At 46.0% G+C, this 27,419-nt stretch overlaps 1 protein-coding gene across 2 annotated transcripts in view; it reads right to left on the bottom strand.

Moving 5' to 3' along the window:
• Positions 1 to 27,419, bottom strand: part of LOC138663600 (oocyte zinc finger protein XlCOF22-like) — a 107,335-nt gene that overhangs the window by 25,819 nt on the left and 54,097 nt on the right. For both annotated transcript variants that reach the window (XM_069749862.1, XM_069749863.1), the window contains 5 exons: positions 7,988 to 8,137; positions 7,679 to 7,858; positions 7,472 to 7,595; positions 7,288 to 7,388; positions 7,011 to 7,101 (listed from right to left, as the gene is read on the bottom strand). In XM_069749862.1, the coding sequence (XP_069605963.1) occupies positions 7,011 to 7,101; positions 7,288 to 7,388; positions 7,472 to 7,595; positions 7,679 to 7,858; positions 7,988 to 8,137 (646 nt within the window). The remainder of the gene's footprint in view (positions 1 to 7,010; positions 7,102 to 7,287; positions 7,389 to 7,471; positions 7,596 to 7,678; positions 7,859 to 7,987; positions 8,138 to 27,419) is intronic.

Raw genomic sequence — 27,419 nt, 5'->3', positions numbered from 1 at the left:
ATATTGGGAAACCCACAAACGTGATACCATTTTAAAAACAGCACCCCTAAACATATTGAAAACTGCTGTCAGGTAGTTTATTCACCCTTCAGGTGCTTTACAGGAATTAATGCAAAGTGGTATGACAGAAATGAAAATGTGTATTTTTACCACCTAAATGTCGCTAACTTCTAAACAGATTACTACAGCCGTCAGACTCTAAGGCCGCTATTTGGTCATGAATTACCATGGCAAACATCAGGACAACAAAATCATGACCTAAGGGCACCAATTGTGACAAAGAAGAAGCCCCCACACTCTGTTAACCATTTATAATGATGTAGTCACTATTGACAGCAGCATCTAAGGGGTTAAACATACTTAGATGGTGCAAATACTGATCGTGGCTGGTACAGCAAGTTGTCAGCTATAGTGTACAACCGACAGATGCTGGATTGTCATCTGTATGGGGAGGCTATTCTCTTATATCTCAGGTCAGTTAAAAGACGTATTGGCGGTCATTAAGGGGTTAAACCACTGCTAGAATAAGGATGTACTTTGTGGGCAGAGTTTGTACGGCCCCCAAAGGAAAGTATGAATATCCAAATGGCCCTTGGCAGAAAAAAAGATTCCTCACCCCTGTCTTAGAGGCTCATTTGTTGTGAATTCTGTTGTCGGGCTCCCTCCTGTGGTCATGAATGGTACTTCGGCTGGTTCTGTCCATGGACTTTCTCTGGTGGCTGTGGGTGTTTCTGAGTTTCCTTTCACAGGTGACGAGGTTAATTCGTTAACTGGCTGCTCTATTTAACTCCACTTAGATCTTTGCTCCAGGCCACCTGTCAATGTTCCAGTATTGGTCTAGTTCACTCCTGGATCGTTCTTGTGACCTGTCTTCCCATCAGAAGCTAAGTTCCAGCTTGTATTTCTTTGGTTTGCTATTTTTCTGTCCAGCTTGCTATTTAATTTGTTGTCTTGCTTGCTGGAAGCTCTGGGACGCAGAGGGAGCGCCTCCGCACCGTGAGTTGGTGCGGATGGTCTTTTTGCGCCCTCTGCGTGGTCTTTTTGTAAGTTTTTGTGCTGACCGCAAAGTAACCTTTCCTATCCTCGGTCTGTTCAGTAAGTCGGGCCTCATTTTGCTAAATCTATTTCATCTCTGTGTTTGTATTTTCATCTTTACTCACAGTCATTATATGTGGGGGGCTGCCTTTTCCTTTGGGGAATTTCTCTGAGGCAAGGTAGGCTTTATTTTTCTATCTTCAGGGCTAGTTAGTTTCTTAGGCTGTGCTGAGTTGCATAGGGAGCGTTAGGCGCAATCCACGGCTATTTCTAGTGTGTTTGATAGGATTAGGGATTGCGGTCAGCAGAGTTCCCACGTCCCAGAGCTTGTCCTTTATTATCAGTAACTACCAGGTCATTCCGTGTGCTCTTAACCACCAGGTCCATTATTGTCCTGACCACTAGGTCATAACAGTACAGGTGGCCCAAAGTACTAATGCATCTCAATAGAGGGATAAGAGAAGTTCTGAGACCATTTTTTTTTCTTTGCAGTGTGTTCTGTCTCTCTTTTCCCCTTTACATCTGGGTGGTTCAGAACACAGGTGTAGACATGGACATTCAAGGTCTGTCCTCTTTGATGGATAATCTCACTATAAGTGTACAAAAAATTCAAGATTTTGTGGTTCAGAATCCGATGTCAGAGCCTAGGATTCCAATTCCTGATTTGTTTTTTGGTGATAGATCTAAGTTCTTGAGTTTCAAAAATAATTGTAAATTGTTTCTTGCCTTGAAACCTCGCTCCTCAGGTGACCCTGTTCAACAAGTAAAGATCATTATTTCTTTGTTACGCGGTGACCCTCAAGACTGGGCATTTTCCCTTGCGCCAGGAGATCCGGCATTGCGTGATGTTGATGCCTTTTTCCTGGCGCTTGGATTGCTTTATGACGAACCTAATTCAGTGGATCAGGCAGAGAAAATCTTGCTGGCTCTGTGTCAGGGTCAGGATGAGGTAGAGATATATTGTCAGAAGTTTAGAAAGTGGTCTGTGCTCACTCAGTGGAATGAATGTGCCCTGGCAGCAATCTTCAGAAAGGGTCTCTCTGAAGCCCTTAAGGATGTCATGGTGGGATTTCCCATGCCTGCTGGTCTGAATGAGTCTATGTCTTTGGCCATTCAGATCGATCGACGCTTGCGTGAGTGTAAAGATGTGCACCATTTGGCGGTACTATCTGAGCATGGGCCTGAGCCTATGCAATGTGATAGGACTTTGACCAGAGCTGAACGGCAAGAACACAGATGTCGGAATGGGCTATGTTTTTACTGTGGTGATTCCACTCATGCTATCTCCGATTGTCCTAAGCGCACTAAGCGGTTCGCTAGGTCTGACACCATTGGTACGGTAGAGTCTAAATTTCTATTGTCCGTTACTCTGATTTGTTCTTTGTCATCCTATTCTGTTATGGCATTTGTGGATTCAGGCGCTGCCCTGAATTTGATGGACTTGGAGTATGCTAGGCGCTGTGGTTTTTTCTTGGAGCCCTTGCAGTATCCTATTCCATTGAGAGGAATTGATGCTACGCCTTTGGCTAAGAATAAGCCTCAGTACTGGACCCAATTGACCATGTGCATGGCTCCTGCACAACAGGAGGATATCCGCTTTCTGGTGTTGCATAATCTGCATGATGTGGTCGTTTTGGGGTTGCCATGGCTACAGGTTCATAATCCAGTATTGGACTGGAAATCTATGTCTGTGTCCAGCTGGGGTTGCCAGGGGGTACATGGTGATGTTCCATTTTTGTCTATTTCATCTTCCACTCCTTCTGAAGTTCCAGAGTTTTTGTTGGATTATCGGGATGTATTTGATGAGCCCAAAGCCAGTGCCCTACCTCCTCATAGGGATTGCGATTGTGCAATTAATTTGATTCCTGGTAGTAAGTTTTCTAAGGGCCGATTGTTTAATTTATCTGTGCCAGAACACGCCGCTATGCGGAGTTATATAAAGGAATCCTTGGAGAAAGGCCATATTCGCCCGTCGTCATCACCGTTAGGAGCAGGGTTCTTTTTTGTGGCCAAGAAGGATGGTTCTTTGAGACCTTGTATTGATTACCGCCTTCTCAATAAAATTACAGTCAAATTTCAGTATCCTTTGCCGTTGCTGTCTGATTTGTTTGCTCGTATTAAAGGGGCTAGTTGGTTCACCAAGATAGATCTTCGAGGGGCGTATAATCTTGTGCGTATTAAACAAGGCGATGAATGGAAAACAGCATTTAATATGCCCGAGGGCCATTTTGAGTACCTGGTTATGCCATTCGGGCTTTCCAATGCTCCATCAGTATTTCAGTCCTTTATGCATGACATCTTCCGAGAGTACCTGGATAAATTCCTGATTGTGTATTTGGATGATATTTTGGTCTTTTCGGATGATTGGGAGTCTCATGTGAAGCAGGTCAGAATGGTGTTCCAGGTCCTTCGTGCGAATTCCTTGTTTGTGAAGGGGTCAAAGTGTCTCTTTGGAGTTCAGAAGGTTTCATTTTTGGGGTTCATTTTTTCCCCTTCTACTATCGAGATGGACCCTGTTAAAGTCCAGGCCATTTACGATTGGACTCAGCCGACATCTGTGAAGAGCCTGCAAAAGTTCCTGGGCTTTGCTAATTTTTATCGGCACTTCATCGCTAATTTTTCTAGTGTTGCTAAACCGTTGACTGATTTGACCAAGAAGGGTGCTAATGTGCTCAATTGGTCTTCTGCAGCTGTAGAGGCTTTTCAGGAGTTGAAGCGTCGTTTTTCTTCTGCCCCTGTGTTGTGCCAGCCAGATGTTTCGCTCCCGTTTCAGGTTGAGGTTGATGCTTCTGAGATTGGAGCTGGGGCTGTTTTGTCGCAAAGAAGTTCTGATGGCTCGGTGATGAAGCCATGTGCTTTCTTTTCTAGAAAGATTTCGCCTGCTGAGCGCAATTATGATGTTGGTAATCGAGAGTTGTTGGCCATGAAGTGGGCATTCGAGGAGTGGCGTCATTGGCTTGAAGGAGCCAAGCATCGCGTGGTGGTCTTGACAGATCACAAGAATTTGACTTATCTTGAGTCTGCCAAACGGTTGAATCCGAGACAGGCTCGATGGTCGTTATTTTTCTCCCGTTTTAATTTTGTGGTTTCGTACCTTCCGGGCTCTAAGAATGTGAAGGCTGATGCCCTGTCAAGGAGTTTTGTGCCTGACTCTCCGGGTGTTCCTGAGCCGGCGGGTATTCTCAAAGAGGGGGTAATTTTGTCTGCCATCTCCCCTGATTTGCGGCGGGTGCTGCAAAAATTTCAGGCTGATAGACCTGACCGTTGCCCAGCGGAGAAACTGTTTGTCCCTGATAGATGGACTAGTAGAGTTATCTCTGAGATTCATTGTTCAGTGTTGGCTGGGCATCCTGGAATCTTTGGTACCAGAGATTTGGTGGCTAGATCCTTTTGGTGGCCGTCTTTGTCACGGGATGTGCGTTCTTTTGTGCAGTCCTGTGGGACTTGTGCTTGGGCTAAGCCCTGCTGTTCTCGTGCCAGTGGGTTGCTTTTGCCCTTGCCGGTCCCGAAGAGGCATATTTCTATGGATTTTATTTCGGATCTCCCCGTCTCTCAAAAGATGTCGGTCATTTGGGTGGTTTGTGATCGCTTTTCTAAGATGGTCCATTTGGTACCTTTGTCTAAATTGCCTTCCTCCTCTGATTTGGTGCCATTATTTTTCCAGCATGTGGTTCGTTTACATGGTATCCCGGAGAACTTAGTTTCTGACAGAGGTTCCCAGTTTGTTTCGAGGTTTTGGCGATCTTTTTGTGCTAGGATGGGCATTGATTTGTCTTTTTCCTCGGCTTTCCATCCTCAGACAAATGGCCAAACCGAACGAACTAATCAAACTTTGGAAACATATCTGAGATGCTTTGTTTCTGCTGATCAGGATGATTGGGTGTCCGTTTTGCCGTTGGCTGAGTTCGCCCTTAATAATCGGGCCAGCTCGGCTTCTTTGGTTTCGCCGTTTTTCTGCAATTCTGGTTTCCATCCGCGTTTCTCTTCAGGGCAGGTTGAGTCTTCGGACTGTCCTGGTGTAGATACTGTGGTGGATAGGTTGCAGCAGATTTGGACTCATGTGGTGGACAATTTGACATTGTCCCAGGAGAAGGCTCAACGTTTCGCTAACCGCCGGCATTGTGTGGGTCCCCGACTTCGTGTTGGGGATTTGGTTTGGTTATCGTCTCGTTATGTTCCTATGAAGGTTTCCTCTCCTAAGTTTAAGCCTCGTTTCATTGGTCCGTATAAGATTTCTGAGGTTATCAATCCTGTGTCATTTCGTTTGGCCCTTCCTGCTTCTTTTGCCATCCATAATGTGTTCCATAGGTCGTTGTTGCGGAGATACGTGGCGCCTGTGGTTCCATCCGTTGATCCTCCTTCCCCAGTGTTGGTCGAGGGGGAGTTGGAGTATGTGGTGGAGAAGATTTTGGATTCTCGTATTTCGAGACGGAAACTCCAGTACCTGGTCAAGTGGAAGGGTTATGGTCAGGAAGATAATTCCTGGGTTTTTGCCTCTGATGTTCATGCTGCCGATCTGGTTCGTGCCTTTCATTTGGCTCGTCCTGGTCGGCCTGGGGGTTCTGGTGAGGGTTCGGTGACCCCTCCTCAAGGGAGGGGGGGTACTGTTGTGAATTCTGTTGTCGGGCTCCCTCCTGTGGTCATGAATGGTACTTCGGCTGGTTCTGTCCATGGACTTTCTCTGGTGGCTGTGGGTGTTTCTGAGTTTCCTTTCACAGGTGACGAGGTTAATTCGTTAACTGGCTGCTCTATTTAACTCCACTTAGATCTTTGCTCCAGGCCACCTGTCAATGTTCCAGTATTGGTCTAGTTCACTCCTGGATCGTTCTTGTGACCTGTCTTCCCATCAGAAGCTAAATTCCAGCTTGTATTTCTTTGGTTTGCTATTTTTCAATCCAGCTTGCTATTTAATTTGTTGTCTTGCTTGCTGGAAGCTCTGGGACGCAGAGGGAGCGCCTCCGCACCGTGAGTCGGTGCGGAGGGTCTTTTTGCGCCCTCTGCGTGGTCTTTTTGTAGGTTTTTGTGCTGACCGCAAAGTAACCTTTCCTATCCTCGGTCTGTTCAGTAAGTCGGGCCTCACTTTGCTAAATCTATTTCCTCTCTGTGTTTGTATTTTCAACTTTACTCACAGTCATTATATGTGGGGGGCTGCCTTTTCCTTTGGGGAATTTCTCTGAGGCAAGGTAGGCTTTATTTTTCTATCTTCAGGGCTAGCTAGTTTCTTAGGCTGTGCTGAGTTGCATAGGGAGCGTTAGGCGCAATCCACGGCTATTTCTAGTGTGTTTGATAGGATTAGGGATTGCGGTCAGCAGAGTTCCCACGTCCCAGAGCTCGTCCTTTATTATCAGTAACTATCAGGTCATTCCGTGTGCTCTTAACCACCAGGTCCATTATTGTCCTGACCACTAGGTCATAACACTCATTATAATATTTTTCTTAATGTGATTTTCTAACTTGTCAGCATATTCTACGTACGCGGTTATTTGGTTTTGTAGTTTACAAACGTGGACAGGTAAGGGTCAGGGTCTCCTAATTTATGTTGGTAGGTGAGTTTCCCAGATTGTAAGCTCTGTAGAAAGAGCTTTTATTGAAGTCATTGAAAAGTTTTGGGTGGGGGAGAATATTGTGGTCTAGAGGCAAAATTGTGATCACACGATTGTGATATGGCTGAACTACTTCTTATAATAATAATGTTTATTTTTATATAGCACTAACATATTCTGCAGCGCTTTACAGTTTGCACACATTACAGTTTGCACACATTATGACAATCTAAATTCCCTATCAGTATGTCTGTGGAATGTGGGAGGAAACCGGGGTACCCAGCGGAAACCCACGCAAACACGGGGAGAACATACAAACTCCTTGCAGATGTTGTCCTTGGTGTGATTTGAACCCAAGACTTTAGCGATGCAAGGCTGCAGTGCTAACCACTGAGCCACCCTGCTTCATTGTATTTAGTGGTTACCACTCACCTGGGTAGTCATATGTAGGAATCTCCTCTTTACACCACTCATCACCACTCACAAATGTCTCAGTAGTATTAATATGGGTCAGATCTTCACCCTGAAACAAATATTGTAAAAGTCACCGATAGATGGAGAAGTCACATCTATGATCAGCCCTAATCCTGCCATCTCCACCGTTCTCAATACACAAGTATAAAACATATAATACTGGTGGATAAAGCAAAACCTTCACAACCGTCTACACATCATAGGGGAGATGTCATGACACCTTCTCTCCATTTACCTGATGATCCTGAGGAACATTGGGATGTTCTTGTTTAAAGTCCTGTGGAAGAAGAAGAGGATGGGGACGTCTCTCTGGTGTTGTCCTCTTACTGGATAGATCTGGAGGAAACACATACAGGGACTGAATTCATTCTTTACACATAGATAATTATAGGCTTTGTGTATTTAGTCCTGTCTATTACCTGGTGATGTGAGGAGCTGGGGAACCTCCATCATGACGTCCTTGTACAGATCTTTGTGTCCTTCAAAATACTCCCACTCCTCCATGGAGAAATAGATGGCGACATCCTGACACCTTATAGGAACCTGACACATACAATGATACAGTCATCCCCCCGATCCCTTCATAGCGTTATTGTATAATGTCCCAGCATTCCCAGCAGTGTCACCTCTCCAGACAGCAGCTCAATCAACTTGTATATGAGTTTTAGGAGCTTCTTGTCATTGACGTCCTCAAGTATCTGGGGGTGAGGTGGAGGCTCCGTGATTGGGCTCAGGAGTCTTCCCCATCTCTCAGTCACAGGGTCCTGACAGCACTCACTAAAGGTCTTCTTCACTACTGTGTAATCCTGGTTATGGAGAGACACATTAATAAATCTCACTACAGACATTTCCAGAGTTCTCACCTCTCTAGGTCTGGACATCTGTTTTTCCCATAGATAAGAATGATGTAATGTGAAGTCAACAGAATCTCTCACCTCTCCAGTAAGCCGGAACAGGATCTCTAGGGTGAGATGTAATATCCTCTCTGCCATCTTGTCTCTGTCTATATCCATCCTTAATGGGTAAATCAGGAAAATTCTCTTATATAGAAGATCTTCACTGAGAGGATCCAATGTTGTAGAGACCTGAATGAGAAGAAGATGAGCCGATGTAACATCATTAAAATCCACTGTAATAATATAATTACTGAAAATAATAAGGGAAACAGATGAGGAGATTTATGATTTTACAGTATTTAATTTTCTTCTTTACATCTACTAATAAAACCTATATACAGCTTTGGCTAAAATTAATAGACCACTGCAAAATTTTCAATTTGTTTGATTTTTCTCTTTATATGTATATTTTTGAGTAAAATGTAAATTGTTCTTTTATTCTATAAACTACTGACAATATTGTCTCCAAAGTTCCAAGCAATAAATTTTGAATTTATTTTCTGAAAATGAGAAATGGTCAAAACAGCAAAAAAATGCAGTGCTTGCAGACCTCTAATAATGAAAAAAAAAAAAAAAAAAACAAGTTAATAATCATTTAGAAACAACAATACTAATGTTTTAACGCAGGAAGAGTTCAGAAAGCAATATTTTGTGGAATAACCATGATTTTTAATCACAGCTTTCATGCAACTTGGCATGCTTTCCACTAGTCTTTCACACTGCTTTTGGGTGACCTTATGCCACTCCTTGTACAAAAATTTAAGCAGTTCTTCTTTGTATGATGGCTTATGACTATCCATCTTCCTCTTGATTACATTCCAGAGGTTTTCAATGGGGTTCAGGTCTGGAAATTGGGCTGGACATGACAGGGATTTGATGTGGTGGTCCTTTATCCACACCTTGATTGACCTAGCTGTGTGGCATGGCGCATTGTCCAGATGGAAAAACCAGTCCTCAGAGTTGGGGAACATTGCCCAAGCAGAAGGAATCAACTGTTTTTCCTGGATAACCTTGTATGCGGCTTGATTCATACGTCCTTCGCAAACATTAACCTGCCCAAATCCAGCCTTGCTGAAGCATCCACAGATCATCACGGATCATCCACCAATTTTCACAGTGAGTGCAAGAAACTGTGGCTTTTACGCCTCTCCAGGTCTCCGTGTAACCATTAGACAACCAGGTGTTGGGCAAAGCTGAAAATAATACTCGTCAGAGATTACCTTACTCCACTCCTCTATGGTCCAATCTTTATAGTCTTTGGAAATATTCAGCCTGGCTCTCCTTTGCTTCTCATTGATGAAATGCTTTTTTTCTACCTTTACATGATTTGAGGTCTGCCTCTAGGAGCCTGTTACGAAATGTGCTCGCCATTCACTTCACCCCAGCTGCCATATGCCATTCCTTTTCTTGGTCACTTGATGTCATCCTGCGGTTGCTGAGTGACATTCGAATAAGATGATGGTCATCCCGCTCAGTGGAGAGTAGTTTTTGCCCTCTGTAGCTTTGTTGTCCCCAATGTCTGCTGCTTAACCTTGTTGTAATGGACTGCCGTCTTAGAAATGTTAAGGATGGAGGCAACATAACGCTCACTGTGTCCCTCTGCTAGTAAAGCCAGAATTGAGCCCTTCTTTTCTCCACTCTAGACTTTTCTTTTCAACTCCTTTGGCATGGTTAAAAGTTATTTTTTCATTCCTATTACTTTTTGGATATTACTAGCACTTGTTTTGCCATCCAGCTTGTCCTATTGCAAGAGGATTGTGAACACCACAGCAGTGTTTTTTATACTTTCCTTCTTAAATAAGATTTGGTTCAGGTGATCACCTAAACAGAAGCACATTAAGTAGAATGAGATGTACTCTGGCTGGAATTCAACTGACACTGGAATGGAATGGCTGTCAGACATGTAGAGAAGCAGATTTTTATAAAACTGTGCAGTGGTCTCTTATTTTTGCCAGAGCTGTATTTTAGGTCACAGACAACAAGCAGTTTCTTTCTCGGAGTTGGCAGCTGAATACGTTTCTCATAGACTCATCTTCCATAATGCTAATTCTCGTTTCATTTACCGACGTTGGAATTAGCATTAACAATACTGCAGGAGATATTCATTACACGTGACATGAGAAATAACTACTTCATGATGAGGACGACATCTTTGTCTTCTACTACGGCTCTAGAAACATATTTGGCCAGAGTCCGTCACTGACTCCATCACCACCGGCCGGTCTATATGAAGGTTTCCCATCTTCGCCGCACTGTAATCTTCTATCACGTTAGATCTCAGGTCTGATTCACACACAGAAGTTTGAGGCTTTTAGAAAAGCTTTTTTGGTAAGAACATCAAGACAGGAAGTATCTGATGCTAAAGTCTCCATGTACAGTGTTTTTTTCCCCTCTGGATGTTTTTTTACCCTTTTCCAGAAGGCTTCCATATATTACATGAAAAGCACGTATTTACATGCAACAAATTAAAATTGGGCATAGAGGTACTGTGGGAACATTATACTGTGTGTCCCGTACTATGAGAGTGATACATGTTTCCTTGGTTCCTTTCTTTCATAGTTGGGTCATTTGTATCTATCAGTGGAAAAGGTGCATTGTGATTCTTATAAGGAGACAACACAAAAAATCCCTAAATATAACATTTTATAACAACCCCACAATCTATGACTCTTCAGGGTAAATCACTATCTCACCATTGGATTAGAGCTGATACTATGAAGCTAAAGTTACTGTCATGAATATACACAGCTCTGCTACACCCATTAGGTCTGTGTAAAGTACAAACATATTCAGGGCTGCTGCATCTTCCTGCCTTTGTAAGTGACATGCCAGCCAAGACACACACAGCAGATTTGACCCCACCTCTCTTTCCCCCCAGCTTTTCTCCTCACCCTGCTGACAATATAGCTGTAACCTGAGACTCCAGTGTGTGATTCCCTCCCCCTTCAGTCCTGGCAGCTGGAGAGAACTGGTTGAAAGCAGCCTACAGCCTCATGGTATTCCCTTTGTTCTCTTAAACTGGTATATAATTGCGCAGATTAGGTCTGGAAGCAGGACAAATACATTTTTGGCCTCTGCATTGGTCGGGCCATCACACAGTGCTTTTTCTAAGCTTCAACAGTAGCAGAATTTGAGAAAGGCATTACTGCTTACCCGTCTCACATAGCCAAGTCATGTTTAGACTTAATAAAACGCTAATCTCAAAACAAGATCAATAATACATTCGTCGTCCTTCCACGAGCCCTCCCCAAGAGTTATGAGTAATAGAAGATTTGACATAACTTCCAGAAAGGGGAGGGCATTCCAGGGCGCAGTCTCAGTGAGGTCATGAAGCACAGGGTATAACGACCAGTTGAGTTTGGATTTAGTCCTTTGCCCAGGAAGTCAGCTAACAGTCAGCTGCAATTTGCTCTGATGCATTGAGATGTGTCGCCCTTCCCCTGCCACATGGCCTACCATTATCTGAAAGAACTGTAAGTGCTTCTCATCTTTAATCCCTTTTATTTTGTAATCGTTCTGTACATACTATAATTGTCTCATTTTGCAATATATTTTTATATACTTTTGTAAACACTGCAGAATTTTCTTCAAGTAAAAGCTATAATATTTTCGAGCTTTGTTATCCTTGCCCTAAGTGTATGTGCACACGTCAGGAATTTCTTGCAAAAATTTCCTGACAAAAACCAGACATTTCTGCCAGAAATCCACATGCGTTTTTTTTTTTCCGCTTTTTTTTGCGGATTTTATGCGGATTTTTTTGCGGTTTTTCCAAGATAATGAATTTATTGGGGAATCCGCAAAAAATCCGCAAAAATAATGAACATGTTGCTTCCTTTTCCGGAATGCGTTTTTTTTTGCGGAAAAAAACGCAACATGTGCACAAAAATTGCGGAATGCATTCTAAATGATAGGATGCATATCCATGCATTTTTTTTATGCGTGTTTATAGTGTTTTTAGCGCGGAAAAGCATTAAAAAAGGCAAAAATTCCGGAACGTGTGCACATACCCTAAAACATACCTCCAACGTCCTCTGAAGTAAATTACTGGATGAACTCATATGAACTCGAGCGTGGGAAAATATTCTGAAAAGATCCCAAGCTCAAGTTCATATGAGTTCATCCAGCAGAGGGCGCATCACCGCGACTCGAGGTAACTACAGATCATTCCCCTGCATTCCATTCATTCACCAAGTTTTACAGCCAGGAACACAGCTGCATTAGCAGACCTCCTGGGTGTAAAATGATTTAACCCCTTCAGATGGATTTACAGCGTGGGACAAGACTGAACGACGGAAGGCATGGAATATTGTTGTTTGGTTTTTTTAACTTTGTTTCAGGTGACAAGGGTCTTCAGGTGGATTAAGAGTATAATAAAATATTAAAACACCCTGTGTCTTTATTTTATTAAAATACTTTTTAATAATGTGTGTGTTTTATTAACCATTTCATACTATTGGATTAATACTGGATAGGTGTCATAATTGACACCTCTCCATTATTAATCTGGCTTAATGTCACCTTACAATAGCAAAGTGATATTAACCCTTCATTACCCCATATCCCACCGCTACACGGGACTGGGAAGAGAGAGGCTAAGTGCCAGAAAAGGCGCATCGTCCAGATGTGCCTTTTCTGGGGAGGCTGGGGGCAGATGTTTTTAGCCAGGGGGGTGTTGTGAGTTCTGTTTTTGGGCTCCCTCTGGTGGTTACTGATGGTACTGGGTGATTTGTGTTCTGCTGTCTCTGGTGTCCACCTGTTCTATTAGGATTTGGGAGTTTCCTATTTAACCGGGCTTTCTTGTCATTTCCCCGCCGGCTATCAAGGTTATCAGAGTGTTTTGTTACCTCAGCTTCTGGCTTCAGTAAGCTTCAGGACAAGCTAAGTTTTTGATTTTCTTGTTCCACGTTTTGCTTTATTTTTGTCTTGTCCAGCTTGCATATAATTGTTTCTTTGCTGCTGGTTGCTCTAGCGGGCTGTAATTGCTACTCATGTTCCATGAGTTGGAACATGAGTTCAAGTAATTACAGGATGGTTTTTTGAAGGGTTTTTTGCTGACCGCGCAGTTTACTTTTGTATCCTCTGCTATCTAGTTTTAGCGGGCCTCATTTTGCTGAATCTGTTTTCATACTGTGTATGTGCCTTCCTCTCATTTCACCGTCATTATATGTGGGGGGCTGCTATTTCTGTGGGGTATTTCTCTGGAGGCAAGAGAGGTCTGTGTTTCTTCTAATAGGGGAAGTTAGATCTTCGGCTGGTGCGAGACGTCTAGGATCAACGTAAGCACGTTCCCCGGATATTGTTATTTGTGTGTTCAGGTTTAGGGTCGCGGTCAGCTCAGGTTCCATCACCCTAGAGCTCGTTGGTGCTTGTCCTTTTGTGATTCCCTGCCATTGGAATCATGACAGTATAGCCGGCCCAAAATGTTTGGGCTGAAGTAGGAGGAAAAGTAGTCTGAGGAAGTTTTTTTTTTTTCTCCTCTGAGGTTGCTGCCTAGCCCTAATTGCAGCCTGGCTGATTTTTTTTTTTCCTCCTCTTAATCCTTGAATGGCTCTGACCTTAGCTGTTTATCATGGACGTCCAGAGTTTAGCTTCCAGCTTGAATAATCTTGCTGCTAAGGTTCAAAATATACAAGATTTTGTTGTACATGCTCCTATGTCTGAACCTAGAATTCCTATTCCAGAGTTCTTTGCTGGAGATAGATCTAGTTTTCTGAATTTTAGGAACAATTGCAAGCTGTTCCTTTCTTTGAAATCTCGCTCTTCTGGAGACCCTGCTCAGCAGGTTAAGATTATTATATCTTTCCTGCGGGGTGACCCTCAAAATTGGGCATTTGCATTGGCACCAGGGGATCCTGCGTTGCTTAATGTGGATGCGTTTTTTCTGGCATTGGGTTTGCTCTATGAGGAACCTAACCAAGAGATTCAGGCTGAAAAAGCTTTATTAGCTCTCTCTCAGGGGCAAGATGAAGCAGAAATATATTGTCAAAAATTTCGGAAATGGTCAGTGCTTACTCAGTGGAATGAGTGCGCCCTGGCTGCAAAGTTCAGAGATGGCCTTTCTGAGGCCATTAAAGATGTTATGGTGGGGTTCCCTGCGCCTACGGGTCTGAATGAGTCCATGACTATGACTATTCAGATTGATCGGCGTTTACGGGAGTGCAAACCTGTGCACCATTTGGCGGTGTCTTCTGAACAGGCACTTGAGACAATGCAATGTGATAGAGTTCAGTCTAGAAGTGAACGGCAAAACTATAGGCGGAAAAATGGGTTGTGCTTTTATTGTGGTGATTCAGCTCATGTTATATCAGCATGCTCTAAACGCACAAAAAACGTTGATAAGTCTGTTGCCATTAGTACGTTACAGTCTAAGTTCATTCTGTCTGTGACTCTGATTTGTTCATTATCAGCCATTTCCGTCGATGCCTATGTGGATTCAGGCGCTGCCCTGAGTCTTATGGATTGGTCATTTGCCAATCGCTGTGGGTTTAGTCTAGAGCCTCTGGAAGTCCCTATTCCTTTGAAGGGAATTGACTCTACACCTTTGGCTATGAATAAACCTCAGTACTGGACACAAGTGACCATGCGTATGACTCCCGTTCATCAGGAGGTGATTCGCTTCCTGGTATTGTATAATTTACATGATGTTCTAGTACTTGGTCTGCCATGGTTACAAACTCATAATCCAGTCCTTGACTGGAAAACAATGTCTGTGTTAAGCTGGGGATGTCAGGGGGTTCATGATGATGCACCTCCGATTTCTATCGCTTCATCTACTCCTTCTGAGGTTCCTGTATTTTTGTCGGATTATCGGGATGTTTTTGAGGAGCCTAAGCTCAGTTCGCTTCCTCCTCACAGGGATTGCGATTGTGCTATAGATTTAATTCCTGGTAGTAAATTTCCTAAAGGTCGTTTGTTCAATCTGTCAGTGCCAGAGCATACTGCTATGCGGGATTATGTTAAGGAGTCCTTGGAAAAGGGACATATCCGTCCATCTTCGTCCCCTTTGGGAGCAGGTTTTTTTTTCGTGGCCAAGAAAGATGGGTCCTTGAGGCCTTGTATAGATTATCGTCTTTTGAATAAGATTACCGTAAAATATCAGTATCCTTTGCCTTTGTTGACTGATTTGTTTGCTCGCATTAAGGGGGCTAAATGGTTCACTAAGATTGATCTCCGGGGTGCGTATAATCTTATACGAATAAAGCAAGGTGATGAGTGGAAAACCGCATTTAATATGCCTGAGGGCCATTTTGAGTATTTGGTAATGCCTTTCGGACTTTCTAATGCTCCTTCAGTCTTCCAGTCCTTTATGCACGATATTTTCCGTGAATATCTGGATAAATTTATGATTGTGTATTTGGATGATATTTTGGTTTTTTCTGATGACTGGGAGTCTCATGTTCAGCAGGTCAGGAAGGTGTTTCAGGTCCTGCGGGCTAATTCCTTGTTTGTAAAGGGCTCAAAGTGTCTCTTTGGAGTCCAGAAGATTTCTTTCTTGGGGTATATTTTTTCCCCTTCTACTATTGAGATGGATCCCGTCAAGGTTCGGGCTATTTGTGACTGGACGCAGCCTGCATCTCTTAAGAGTTTGCAGAAGTTCTTGGGCTTTGCTAATTTCTATCGTCGTTTTATAACTAATTTTTCTAGTGTTGTTAAGCCTTTGATGGATTTGACTAAGAAGGGTGCTGATGTTGCTGATTGGTCTCCTGCGGCTGTGGAGGCCTTTCAGGAACTTAAACGCCGGTTTTCTTCTGCTCCTGTGTTGCGTCAGCCTGATGTTTCGCTTCCTTTCCAGGTTGAGGTTGATGCTTCCGAGATTGGAGCGGGGGCGGTTTTGTCACAGAGAAGCTCCGATTGCTCGGTGATGAAGCCATGTGCGTTCTTTTCTAGAAAATTTTCGCCCGCTGAGCGGAATTATGATGTGGGTAATCGGGAACTTTTGGCCATGAAGTGGGCATTTGAGGAGTGGCGTCATTGGCTGGAGGGTGCTAGACATCGTATGGTGGTCTTGACTGATCACAAAAATCTGATTTACCTTGAGTCTGCCAGGCGTCTGAATCCTAGACAGGCTCGTTGGTCACTGTTTTTCTCTCGTTTCAATTTTGTGGTTTCATACCTGCCAGGTTCAAAGAATGTGAAGGCGGATGCTCTTTCTAGGAGTTTTGTGCCTGACTCCCCTGGAAATTCTGAGCCCACTGGTATCCTTAGGGATGGGGTGATTTTGTCGGCCGTCTTCCCAGACTTGCGACGTGCTTTGCAGGAGTTTCAGGCGGGTAAACCTGATCGTTGTCCGCCTGAGAGACTGTTTGTTCCGGATAGTTGGACCAGTAGAGTCATCTCCGAGGTCCATTCTTCTGCGTTGGCAGGTCATCCTGGAATATTTGGTACTAGAGACTTGGTGGCCAGGTCTTTTTGGTGGCCTTCCTTGTCGAGGGATGTGCGTTCTTTTGTGCAGTCTTGTGAGGTGTGTGCTCAGGCTAAGCCTTGCTGTTCTCGAGCCAGTGGATTGTTGTCACCTTTGCCTATCCCGAAGAGGCCTTGGACGCACATTTCCATGGACTTTATTTCGGATCTCCCTGTCTCTCAAAAAATGTCCGTCATCTGGGTTGTGTGTGACCGCTTTTCTAAAATGGTTCATCTTGTACCCTTGCCTAAGTTGCCTTCCTCCTCTGAGTTGGTCCCTCTGTTTTTCCAGAACGTGGTTCGTTTGCATGGGATTCCGGAGAACATCGTTTCTGACAGGGGATCCCAGTTTGTGTCTAGATTTTGGCGGACGTTCTGTGCTAAGATGGGCATTGATTTGTCCTTTTCGTCTGCATTCCACCCTCAGACGAATGGCCAGACGGAGCGAACTAATCAGACCTTGGAAACTTATTTGAGGTGTTTTGTTTCTGCTGATCAGGATGACTGGGTTACCGTTTTGCCGCTGGCCGAGTTTGCCCTTAATAATCGGGCTAGTTCTGCTACCTTGGTTTCTCCTTTCTTTTGTAATTCGGGGTTTCATCCTCGTTTTTCCTCTGGTCAGGTGGAGCCTTCTGATTGTCCTGGAGTGGACATGGTGGTGGATAGGTTGCATCAGATTTGGAGTCATGTGGTGGACAATTTGAAGTTGTCCCAGGAGAAGGCTCAGCTAATCGCCGTCGCCGCGTGGGTCCTCGACTTCGTGTTGGGGACTTGGTGTGGTTGTCTTCTCGTTTTGTTCCTATGAAGGTCTCTTCTCCTAAGTTCAAGCCTCGGTTCATCGGTCCTTATAGGATCTTGGAAATTCTTAACCCTGTGTCGTTTCGTTTGGATCTCCCGGCATCGTTTGCTATTCATAATGTGTTCCATCGGTCGTTGTTGCGGAGGTATGAGGTACCTGTTGTTCCTTCGCTTGAGCCTCCTGCTCCGGTGCTGGTGGAGGGAGAATTGGAGTATGTTGTGGAGAAGATCTTGGATTCTCGTGTTTCCAGACGGAAACTCCAATATTTGGTCAAGTGGAAGGGTTATGGTCAGGAGGATAATTCTTGGGTGGTTGCCTCTGATGTTCATGCTGGTGATTTGGTCCGCGCTTTTCATAGGGCTCATCCTGGTCGCCCTGGTGGTTCTCGTGAGGGTTCGGTGACCCCTCCTCAAGGGGGGGGTACTGTTGTGAGTTCTGTTTTTGGGCTCCCTCTGGTGGTTACTGATGGTACTGGGTGATTTGTGTTCTGCTGTCTCTGGTGTCCACCTGTTCTATTAGGATTTGGGAGTTTCCTATTTAACCGGGCTTTCTTGTCATTTCCCCGCTGGCTATCAAGGCTATCAGAGTGTTTTGTTACCTCAGCTTCTCGCTTCAGTAATCTTCAGGACAAGCTAAGTTTTTGATTTTCTTGTTCCACGTTTTGCTTTATTTTTGTCTTGTCCAGCTTGCATATAATTGTTTCTTTGCTGCTGGTTGCTCTAGCGGGCTGTTATTGCTCCTCATGTTCCATGAGTTGGAACATGAGTTCAAGTAATTACAGGATGGTTTTTTGAAGGGTTTTTTGCTGACCGCGCAGTTTACTTTTGTATCCTCTGCTATCTAGTTTTAGCGGGCCTCATTTTGCTGAATCTGTTTTCATACTGTGTATGTGCCTTCCTCTCATTTCACCGTCATTATATGTGGGGGGCTGCTATTTCTGTGGGGTATTTCTCTGGAGGCAAGAGAGGTCTGTGTTTCTTCTAATAGGAGAAGTTAGATCTTCGGCTGGTGCGAGACGTCTAGGATCAACGTAGGCACGTTCCCCGGCTATTGTTATTTGTGTGTTCAGGTTTAGGGTCGCGGTCAGCTCAGGTTCCATCACCCTAGAGCTCGTTGGTGCTTGTCCTTTTGTGATTCCCTGCCATTGGAATCATGACAGGGGGGGTCCTATAACCATGGTCCCTCTCTAGGCTATTAATATCTGCCCTCAGTCACTGGCTTTCCCACGCTGGCGGAGAAAATTTGCCGGAAGCCCACGCCAAATTTTTTCCAGGATTTAACCCTTTAATTTAATAGCTAGAGACCCCAAATTTTACACATAGACACTTCTTACATCACTAAAGAGGAATATGTAATAAAAGAAGGGATATGAGATGGTTTACTGTATGTAACCCATGTCTCATTGCATGTGTCTCAATGACATATATATATATATATATATATATATATACAGTGGGGCAAAAAAGTATTTAGTCAGTCAGCAATAGTGCAAGTTCCACCACTTAAAAAGATGAGATGCGTCTGTAATTTATATCATAGGTAGACCTCAACTATGGGAGACAAACTGAGAAAAAAAATCCAGAAAATCACATTGTCTGTTTTTTTTAACATTTTATTTGCATATTATGGTGGAAAATAAGTATTTGGTCAGAAACAAACAATCAAGATTTCTGGCTCTCACAGACCTGTAACTTCTTCTTTAAGAGTCTCCTCTTTCCTCCACTCATTACCTGTAGTAATGGCACCTGTTTAAACTTGTTATCAGTATAAAAAGACACCTGTGCACACCCTCAAACAGTCTGACTCCAAACTCCACTATGGTGAAGACCAAAGAGCTGTCAAAGGACACCAGAAACAAAATTGTAGCCCTGCACCAGGCTGGGAAGACTGAATCTGCAATAGCCAACCAGCTTGGAGTGAAGAAATCAACAGTGGGAGCAATAATTAGAAAATGGAAGACATACAAGACCACTGATAATCTCCCTCGATCTGGGGCTCCACGCAAAATCCCACCCCGTGGGGTCAGAATGATCACAAGAACGGTGAGCAAAAATCCCAGAACCACGCGGGGGGACCTAGTGAATGAACTGCAGAGAGCTGGGACCAATGTAACAAGGCCTACCATAAGTAACACACTATGCCACCATGGACTCAGATTCTGCAGTGCCAGACGTGTCCCACTGCTTAAGCCAGTACATGTCCGGGCCCGTCTGAAGTTTGCTAGAGAGCATTTGGATGATCCAGAGGAGTTTTGGGAGAATGTCCTATGGTCTGATGAAACCAAACTGGAACTGTTTGGTAGAAACACAACTTGTCGTGTTTGGAGGAAAAAGAATACTGAGTTGCATCCATCAAACACCATACCTACTGTAAAGCATGGTGGTGGAAACATCATGCTTTGGGGCTGTTTCTCTGCAAAGGGGCCAGGACGACTGATCCGGGTACATGAAAGAATGAATGGGGCCATGTATCGTGAGATTTTGAGTGCAAACCTCCTTCCATCAGCAAGGGCATTGAAGATGAAACGTGGCTGGGTCTTTCAACATGACAATGATCCAAAGCACACCGCCAGGGCAACGAAGGAGTGGCTTCGTAAGAAGCATTTCAAGGTCCTGGAGTGGCCTAGCCAGTCTCCAGATCTCAACCCTATAGAAAACCTTTGGAGGGAGTTGAAAGTCCGTGCTGCCAAGCGAAAAGCCAAAAGCATCACTGCTCTAGAGGAGATCTGCATGGAGGAATGGGCCAACATACCAACAACAGTGTGTGGCAACCTTGTGAAGACTTACAAAAAAAGGTTGACCTCTGTCATTGCCAACAAAGGATATATTACAAAGTATTGAGATGAAATTTTGTTTCTGACCAAATACTTATTTTCCACCATAATATGCAAATAAAATGTTAAAAAAACAGACAATGTGATTTTCTGGATTTTTTTTTCTCAGTTTGTCTCCCATAGTTGAGGTCTACCTATGATGTAAATTACAGACGCCTCTCATCTTTTTAAGTGGTGGAACTATTGCTAACTGACTAAATACTTTTTTGCCCCACTGTATATATATATATATATATATATATATATATATGTATATATATATATATATAGAGAGAGAGAGAGAGAGAGAGAGAGAGTATATATGTTTTAACGAATATTTGAGCCTATGGATCCATTGTATGTCCGTTTTGCAAGCCGGCGAGAAAATCTCGCAGTACGGATGCCATACGGATTACATACAGAGGATGACATGCGCTAAATACGCTGACAAACCCTTCCTACGGTTGACATACGGATCACTATTTTGGGAACATTTCTGCGTATTACGGCCGTAAAAAACGGACCGTATTTTCATACGCATAGTGTGACGCCGGCCTTAGATGTACTGTGATTGGCTGCTCATTCTGGTGGGTGTACACACGATCTGTGATCCATCACAACCTGCAGTCACAGACACTGGGCAGTGGTGGATATCCATCAGCTGCAGGATGAGCAGAGGCACTGCGGTGAGGAACTGGCAGCGATTAGGCTAATAACAGGAGGAGGATTTCTACCTGTTAAGGACCGGCGGAACGCACCAAGTATGGATAATAAGAAACTAGGTGCGTTCGCAGTCCGAGGTCCACCGTGCAGGTAAAAGACCCTGCTGCTAGTAAGACGGACTATATGGCGGTACTAAGTATACACACATGGGTTAACTTCACCCTGCGTGAAGGAAGCGATCCTGTTGCGTCACAGGACCGCAGTACCGCACATAAAGCGCGAGCAAGAAGTCAGCGGACTCAACCCCTACACAGGATTGAAGTCCGATTAGACACTTGCTGGCACAACACCGCAACTGGGTGTGTCAGAGGAACATAAATAATATTATAAAGGCACAAGAGTGCGTGCGATGCCGCACTGACGGACGCCACTAACCACCCAGGCTTGGGTCAGGAAAGCGCAGAGCAAGCGCACAGCGCCGTACTGGCAGACACAGCAACTGGTAGCTGTAATATGTGTATCGTGCTGTTGGATAAGTCGGGCGCTAGATAGCAAACATACACCTTCCGCGAACAGACATTCAATAGGGAGGGTTATTTAAAGAGCGACTTTCACTCACAACACACACACATATTTACAAGACAATACTAGCGCATGGCCGTGCGGTCATGCGCAGTTTATATAGTAGCAGCACAGGAAGCAGCTCCAGAAGTTTTGCCCTTTCAGGACCTGCCAAGAGGACCAATGGGATGTGCTGCAATACCTGAGCATGTGACCCTCGATCTCCAACGGGAGATCCTGCCCTGGGCATGCTCAGACAGAGAAAAGCAGGACTTAGATCCAGAAACGTCCACTCGCCGCTGCCCAGCACTGGCTTCAATGGCAGAAGCAGGAAAAGCAGCAGTAACTCTTCGCACAGAGTCAGACTGAGCGAGACGCTGGGATCGACGTCCCTGCTGAGCAGACTCCACCGTGGCTGGAGAAGAATGGGAGACCGCAGCGGAGACGGATCGAGATTCCCCCAGTGCAGCAGAGGAAACTCGACTCCTAACATTACCCCCCCTCCTAGGGCCCCCCCCCTCCTTGGGCCTCGTCACGTTCGAAGGCAGCAATGAGCTGCGGGGCCCGAATGTGCTCAACAGGCTCCCAGGACCTGTCCTCGGGGCCATAACCCTTCCAGTCCACCAAATAAAATTTTTTGCCACGTACCACCTTGCACCTCAAAATAGCGTTCACCTCATAATCGTCCGTAGACGAACCCGATGTCCCAGCAGATGACTCGGAAAACCGGGACATATACACAGGTTTCAAGAGGGACACATGAAAGGTGTCGGTGATACCCAGGCGTGGCGGAAGGGCCAAACGATAGACCACAGGATTAACCTGCTCGAGGACCTTGAACGGACCCAAGTAGCGAGGAGCAAATTTAGTGGACTCAACTCGCAGCCTGATGTTACGGGCGGAGAGCCACACCAAGTCGCCAGGAGCAAAGGTCGGAGCGGGGCGCCGATGAGCATCGGCGGAGGACCTCATTCTCTCCTTAGAGGCCCGAATGGCATCCTGAGTGCGGTCCCAAATATCCCGTGCCTCCACAGCCCAGTCTGCCACCCTGGAGTCGGCGGAAGACACGGGCATAGGCACAGGTACCCGTGGATGCTGACCATAGTTGAGGAGGAATGGGGTTTGTCCAGTGGAGTCGGCTACGGCGTTGTTCAGTGCAAACTCTGCCCATGATAGCAAGGATGCCCAGTCATCCTGCCTGGCTGAAACAAAATGCCGCAGGTATCTGACCAAGGTCTGGTTGGCCCTCTCTACCAACCCATTCGTCTCGGGATGATAAGCGGAAGAGAGATTCAACTCAATACTGAGAAGACGACAAAGCTCTCTCCAGAACCGAGACGCAAACTGGGGACCCCGGTCACTGACAATTTTGTCAGGCATACCATGTAGGCGGAAGATGTGTTTGATGAACAACGCTGCCAAGGCCCGTGCAGAAGGTAACCATGGTAGCGGCACCAAATGCACCATTTTTGAGAAATGATCAGTGATGACCCAAATGATGGTACAGCCGCGAGACTTGGGTAAACCCACAACAAAGTCCATCCCGACCATCTCCCAGGGCCTATCTGCCACCGGCAAGGGATAGAGCAACCCAGCTGGCCTTTGACGCGGAGATTTATTTTTTGGCGCAGGAGACACACGCCAGAATATAATCCCTGACATCCCTGACCATATGCGGCCACCAGTACGTCCTCGCCAGTAGCTCAGATGTCCTCTTTGTCCCAAAGTGTCCACCCACCCTGGACAAATGAGCCCAAGAGAGAACCTCCGGTCGCAAATTAATGGGCACAAAAGTCTTGCCCGAAGGCACAGACTGTTAGGGCTAGCGGAACGCACCAAATGATAAGACAGATAGAGTATGGTGTGTTCGCAGCCCGGGGTCCACCGTGCAGAGATGGAACCTGCTGCCAAGTAATGACGGACTATATGGCGGTACTCATAAGTATACACACGTGGGTTAAACTTCTCCCAGCGTGAAGGAAGCGATCCTGTTGCGTTACAGGACCGCGGTACCGCACATAGAGCGCGAGCAAGTAGTCAGCGAACTCAACCCCAACTAGGATTGAAGTCCGATTAGACCCTTGCTGGCACAACACCGCAACTGGGTGTGTAAGGAAACTAAATAACAATATTAAGGCACAAGAGTGCATGCGGTGCCGCACTGACGAACGCCACTAACCACCCAGGCTTGGGTAAGGAAAGCACAGAGGAAGTGCACGGCGCCGTACTGGCGGTCACAACAACTGGACGCTGTAATGTGTGATTCGTGCTGTAGGATAAGTCGGGCGCTAGATAGCAACCATACACCTTCCGCGAACAGACATTCAATAGGGTAGGGGTATCCAAGGACGACTTGCACTCACAACATACACACATTAACAATTGTACACTAGAGCATGGCCGTGCGGTCATGCGCAGTTTATATAGTTGCAGCACAGGAAGTGGCTACAGAAACTTTGCCCTTCCAAGACCTGCCAAGAGGACCAATAGAGTGTGCTGCAGAGCCTGAGCACATGACCCTCGATCTCCAACGGGAAATCTTGCCCTGGGCATGCTCAGTGTGTGCAGACAAGGACTTAGTCCCAGAGAAGTCCGCTCGCTGCTGACCAGCACTGGCTTTAATGGCAGAAGCTGAAGAAACAGCAGTAACTCTCTGTACAGAGTGAGACTGAGCAAGACGCTGGGACCGACGTCCCTGCTGAGCAGACTCCACTGTGGCTGGATAAGAATGGGAGACCGCAGCGGAGATGGTTCGAGATTCCCCCTGTGCAGAAGCGGGAACTCGAGACCTAACATTTCCCCCCCCCCTCCTAGGGCCCCCCCCTCCTTGGGCCTCGATACGCTCGAAGGCAGCAATGAGCTGTGGGGCCCGAATGTTTTCAGCAGGCTCCCATGACCTGTCCTCTGGGCCATAACCCTTCCAATCCACCAGATAGAACTTTTTGCCGCGTACCACCTTGCACCCCAAAATAGCGTTCACCTCGTAATCGTCCGTAGACGAACCCGATGTCCTGGCAGATGACTCAGAAAACCGGGACATGTATACGGGTTTCAAGAGGGACACATGAAAGGTGTCGGTGATACCCAAGCGTGGAGGAAGAGCCAAACGGTAGAACACAGGATTAACCCGTTCGAGAACCTTGAAGGGACCCAAGTAACGAGGAGCAAACTTAGTAGACTCAACTCGCAGCCTGATGTTACGGGCGGAGAGCCACACCAAGTCGCCAGGAGCAAAGGTCGGAGCGGGGCGCCGATGAACATCGGCGGAGGACCTCATTCCCTCCTTGGAGGCCCGAATGGCATCCTGCGTGCGGTCCCAAATGTCCCGTGCCTCCACAGCCCAGTCTGCCACCCTGGAGTCAGCAGAAGACACAGGCATGGGCACAGGAACACGCGGATGCTGGCCGTAATTTAGGAGGAATGGAGTCTGACCGGTGGAGTCGGCTACGGCATTGTTAAGTGCAAACTCTGCCCACGGTAGCAAGGATGCCCAGTCATCCTGCCTGGCAGAAACAAAATGTCGTAAATATGTGACCAAGGTCTGGTTGGCCCTCTCTACCAACCCATTCGTCTCGGGATGATATGCCGAAGAGAGATTCAACTCAATACTGAGTAGACGACAAAGCTCTCTCCAGAATCGAGACGCAAACTGGGGACCCCGGTCACTAACAATTTTGTCTGGCATACCGTGTAGGCGAAAGATATGTTTGACGAACAAGACAGCCAACGCCCGTGCAGAAGGTAGCCGTGGAAGAGGCACCAAGTGCATTATTTTGGAAAAATGGTCGGTGATGACCCAGATAATGGTGCAGTTACGAGACTTGGGTAAGCCCACCACAAAGTCCATCCCGACCATCTCCCAGGGCCTGTCCGCCACCGGCAGAGGATAAAGCAAACCAGCTGGCCGTTGCCGAGGAGTCTTGTTCTTGGCGCAAGAGACACACGCCCGAACATACTCTGCGACATCACGAGCCATATGCGGCCACCAGTATGTCCTCGCCAGTAACTCAGATGTCCTTTTGGTACCAAAATGTCCACCCACCCTGGACGAGTGTGCTCAAGAGAGAACCTCCGGTCGCAAACTGGATGGAACAAAAGTCTTGCCCGGGGGCACAGACTCTAGCGAAACCGGAGCCACAGTTCTCAAGCTCTCGGTGGGGACAATAAGCCGAGGCTCCTCATCCTCCTCCGCAGATGACACAACGGAGCGAGAGAGAGCGTCGGCCCGAATGTTCTTCTCCCCAGAAAGAAAATGGAGGGTGAAATGAAACCGGGAGAAGAATAAGGACCATCTGGCCTGGCGAGAATTCAACCGCTGGGCTGTCTGCAGGTACACCAAATGTTTATGGTCTGTGAAGACTTGGAAAGGAAAACGTGCTCCCTCCAAGAGATGTCTCCACTCCGAGAAAGCCAACTTCATGGCTAGCAACTCCCTGTCCCCGATGGAATAATTCCTCTCTGCTGGTGAGAAGGTCTTGGAGAAAAAGAAGCAAGGATGCTTCCGACCTTGAGCATCCTTTTGGAAGAGGACTGCTCCAGCACCAACAGAAGAGGCATCCACCTCCATGATAAATGGCTTATCAACATCGGGGCGATGTAGGATGGGAGCGCTAGCGAAGTGTGACTTTATAGAGTTAAAGGCCTTGGAGACCTCCTCAGACCACAATTTGGGATTCGCCCCCTTCTTGGTGAGGGCAACCAAGGGAGCTACCAAAGTTGAGAAGTGCGGAATGAACTGGCGATAATAATTAATGAACCCCATAAAGCGCTGCACCACTTTAAGAGAATGGGGTTCCTGCCAGTCCATCACAGCCTGTAGCTTGGCAGGATCCATAGCCAATCCCTGGGCGGAGATGATATAGCCCAGGAAAGGTAAGGACTCCTGCTCAAACACACACTTCTCCAACTTTGCATAAATAGAGTTTGCCCGTAGGAGGTCGAAGACTTTGCAAACATCTCTCCGGTGGGAGTCAATATCTGGAGAAAAGATGAGGATATCATCCAGATAGACTACAACTGAGGTGGAAAGCATATCCTGGAAGATGTCGTTGACAAAGTCTTGGAAAACGGCAGGTGCATTACAGAGCCCGAAGGGCATCACCAGATACTCATAGTGCCCATCTCTGGTGTTAAACGCCGTTTTCCATTCGTCCCCCTCACGGATGCGAATCAGGTTATAAGCAGCCCGCAGATCTAGTTTAGTAAACACTATAGCTCCCCGAAGCCTATTGAAAAGCTCAGATATCAAAGGCAAAGGGTACTTGTTCTTAACTGTGATAGCATTAAGACCCCTGTAGTCTATGCATGGACGTAGTTCTCCACTCTTTTTCTGCACGAAAAAGAACCCTGCCCCAGCAGGTGACACTGACTTCCTGATGAACCCTCTTGCCAAATTCTCTTGAATGTACTGAGACATTGCCTCTGTTTCCGGGAGAGATAATGGATAGACTCGACCCCGGGGAGGCTCAGCACCAGGCAAGAGATCAATAGGACAGTCATAGGGGCGATGGGGCGGAAGGGTCTCCGCTGCCTTTTTGGAGAACACGTCTGCATAAGACCAATATTGCTTGGGGAGAGAGGAAAGATCTGCGAGTACCTCTGTAGTAGCAACCTGAACGCACTCTCGATGACACCTGTTCCCACAAGATTCACCCCATCCCAGAATTCTGCCTGAGGACCACTCGATGTGAGGAGAGTGGGACCGTAACCAAGGTATCCCTAAGAGAACCTCATCAATTCCCTCAGGAATGACGAGTAGAGATATAACCTCCTGATGAGATGGTGACATGGACAGAGTAAAAATAGAATTATTCTTACCGTTAATTCGGTTTCTAGGAACCTTCCACGACAGCCACTTCGGAGGTTGTCTTCCCCGCCCTAATAGGGGACAGGAACACAAGAGGTTAAATACCCCTCCCCTTCCTGCACCGCCAGTGTTTTCCTGGACACAGTAGCATGTATAGTTACCACAAAAGTGCAGGAATCATCCAATAAGAATATCAGGTAGGGAGGGAAATTAGTGCTGTCGTGGAAGGTTCCTAGAAACCGAATTAACGGTAAGAATAATTCTATTTTCTCTAGTCACCTTCCACGACAGCCACTTCGGAGTAGTACCAACAGCTAATTTCTCTAGGGAGGGACTACAGCCTGCAGAACACGTCTGCCAAACGTTAAATCCCTATTGAAATTTAGCCGGTAATGTCTGGTGAACGTATGGATGGACGACCAGGTGGCGG

This window comes from Ranitomeya imitator, chromosome 2 (genome assembly GCF_032444005.1).
Source record: "Ranitomeya imitator isolate aRanImi1 chromosome 2, aRanImi1.pri, whole genome shotgun sequence".
Taxonomy (NCBI): domain Eukaryota; kingdom Metazoa; phylum Chordata; class Amphibia; order Anura; family Dendrobatidae; genus Ranitomeya; species Ranitomeya imitator.
The sequence above is the reverse complement of the archived record's forward strand: the minus strand, read 5'-3'. Positions and strand labels throughout refer to the sequence as shown.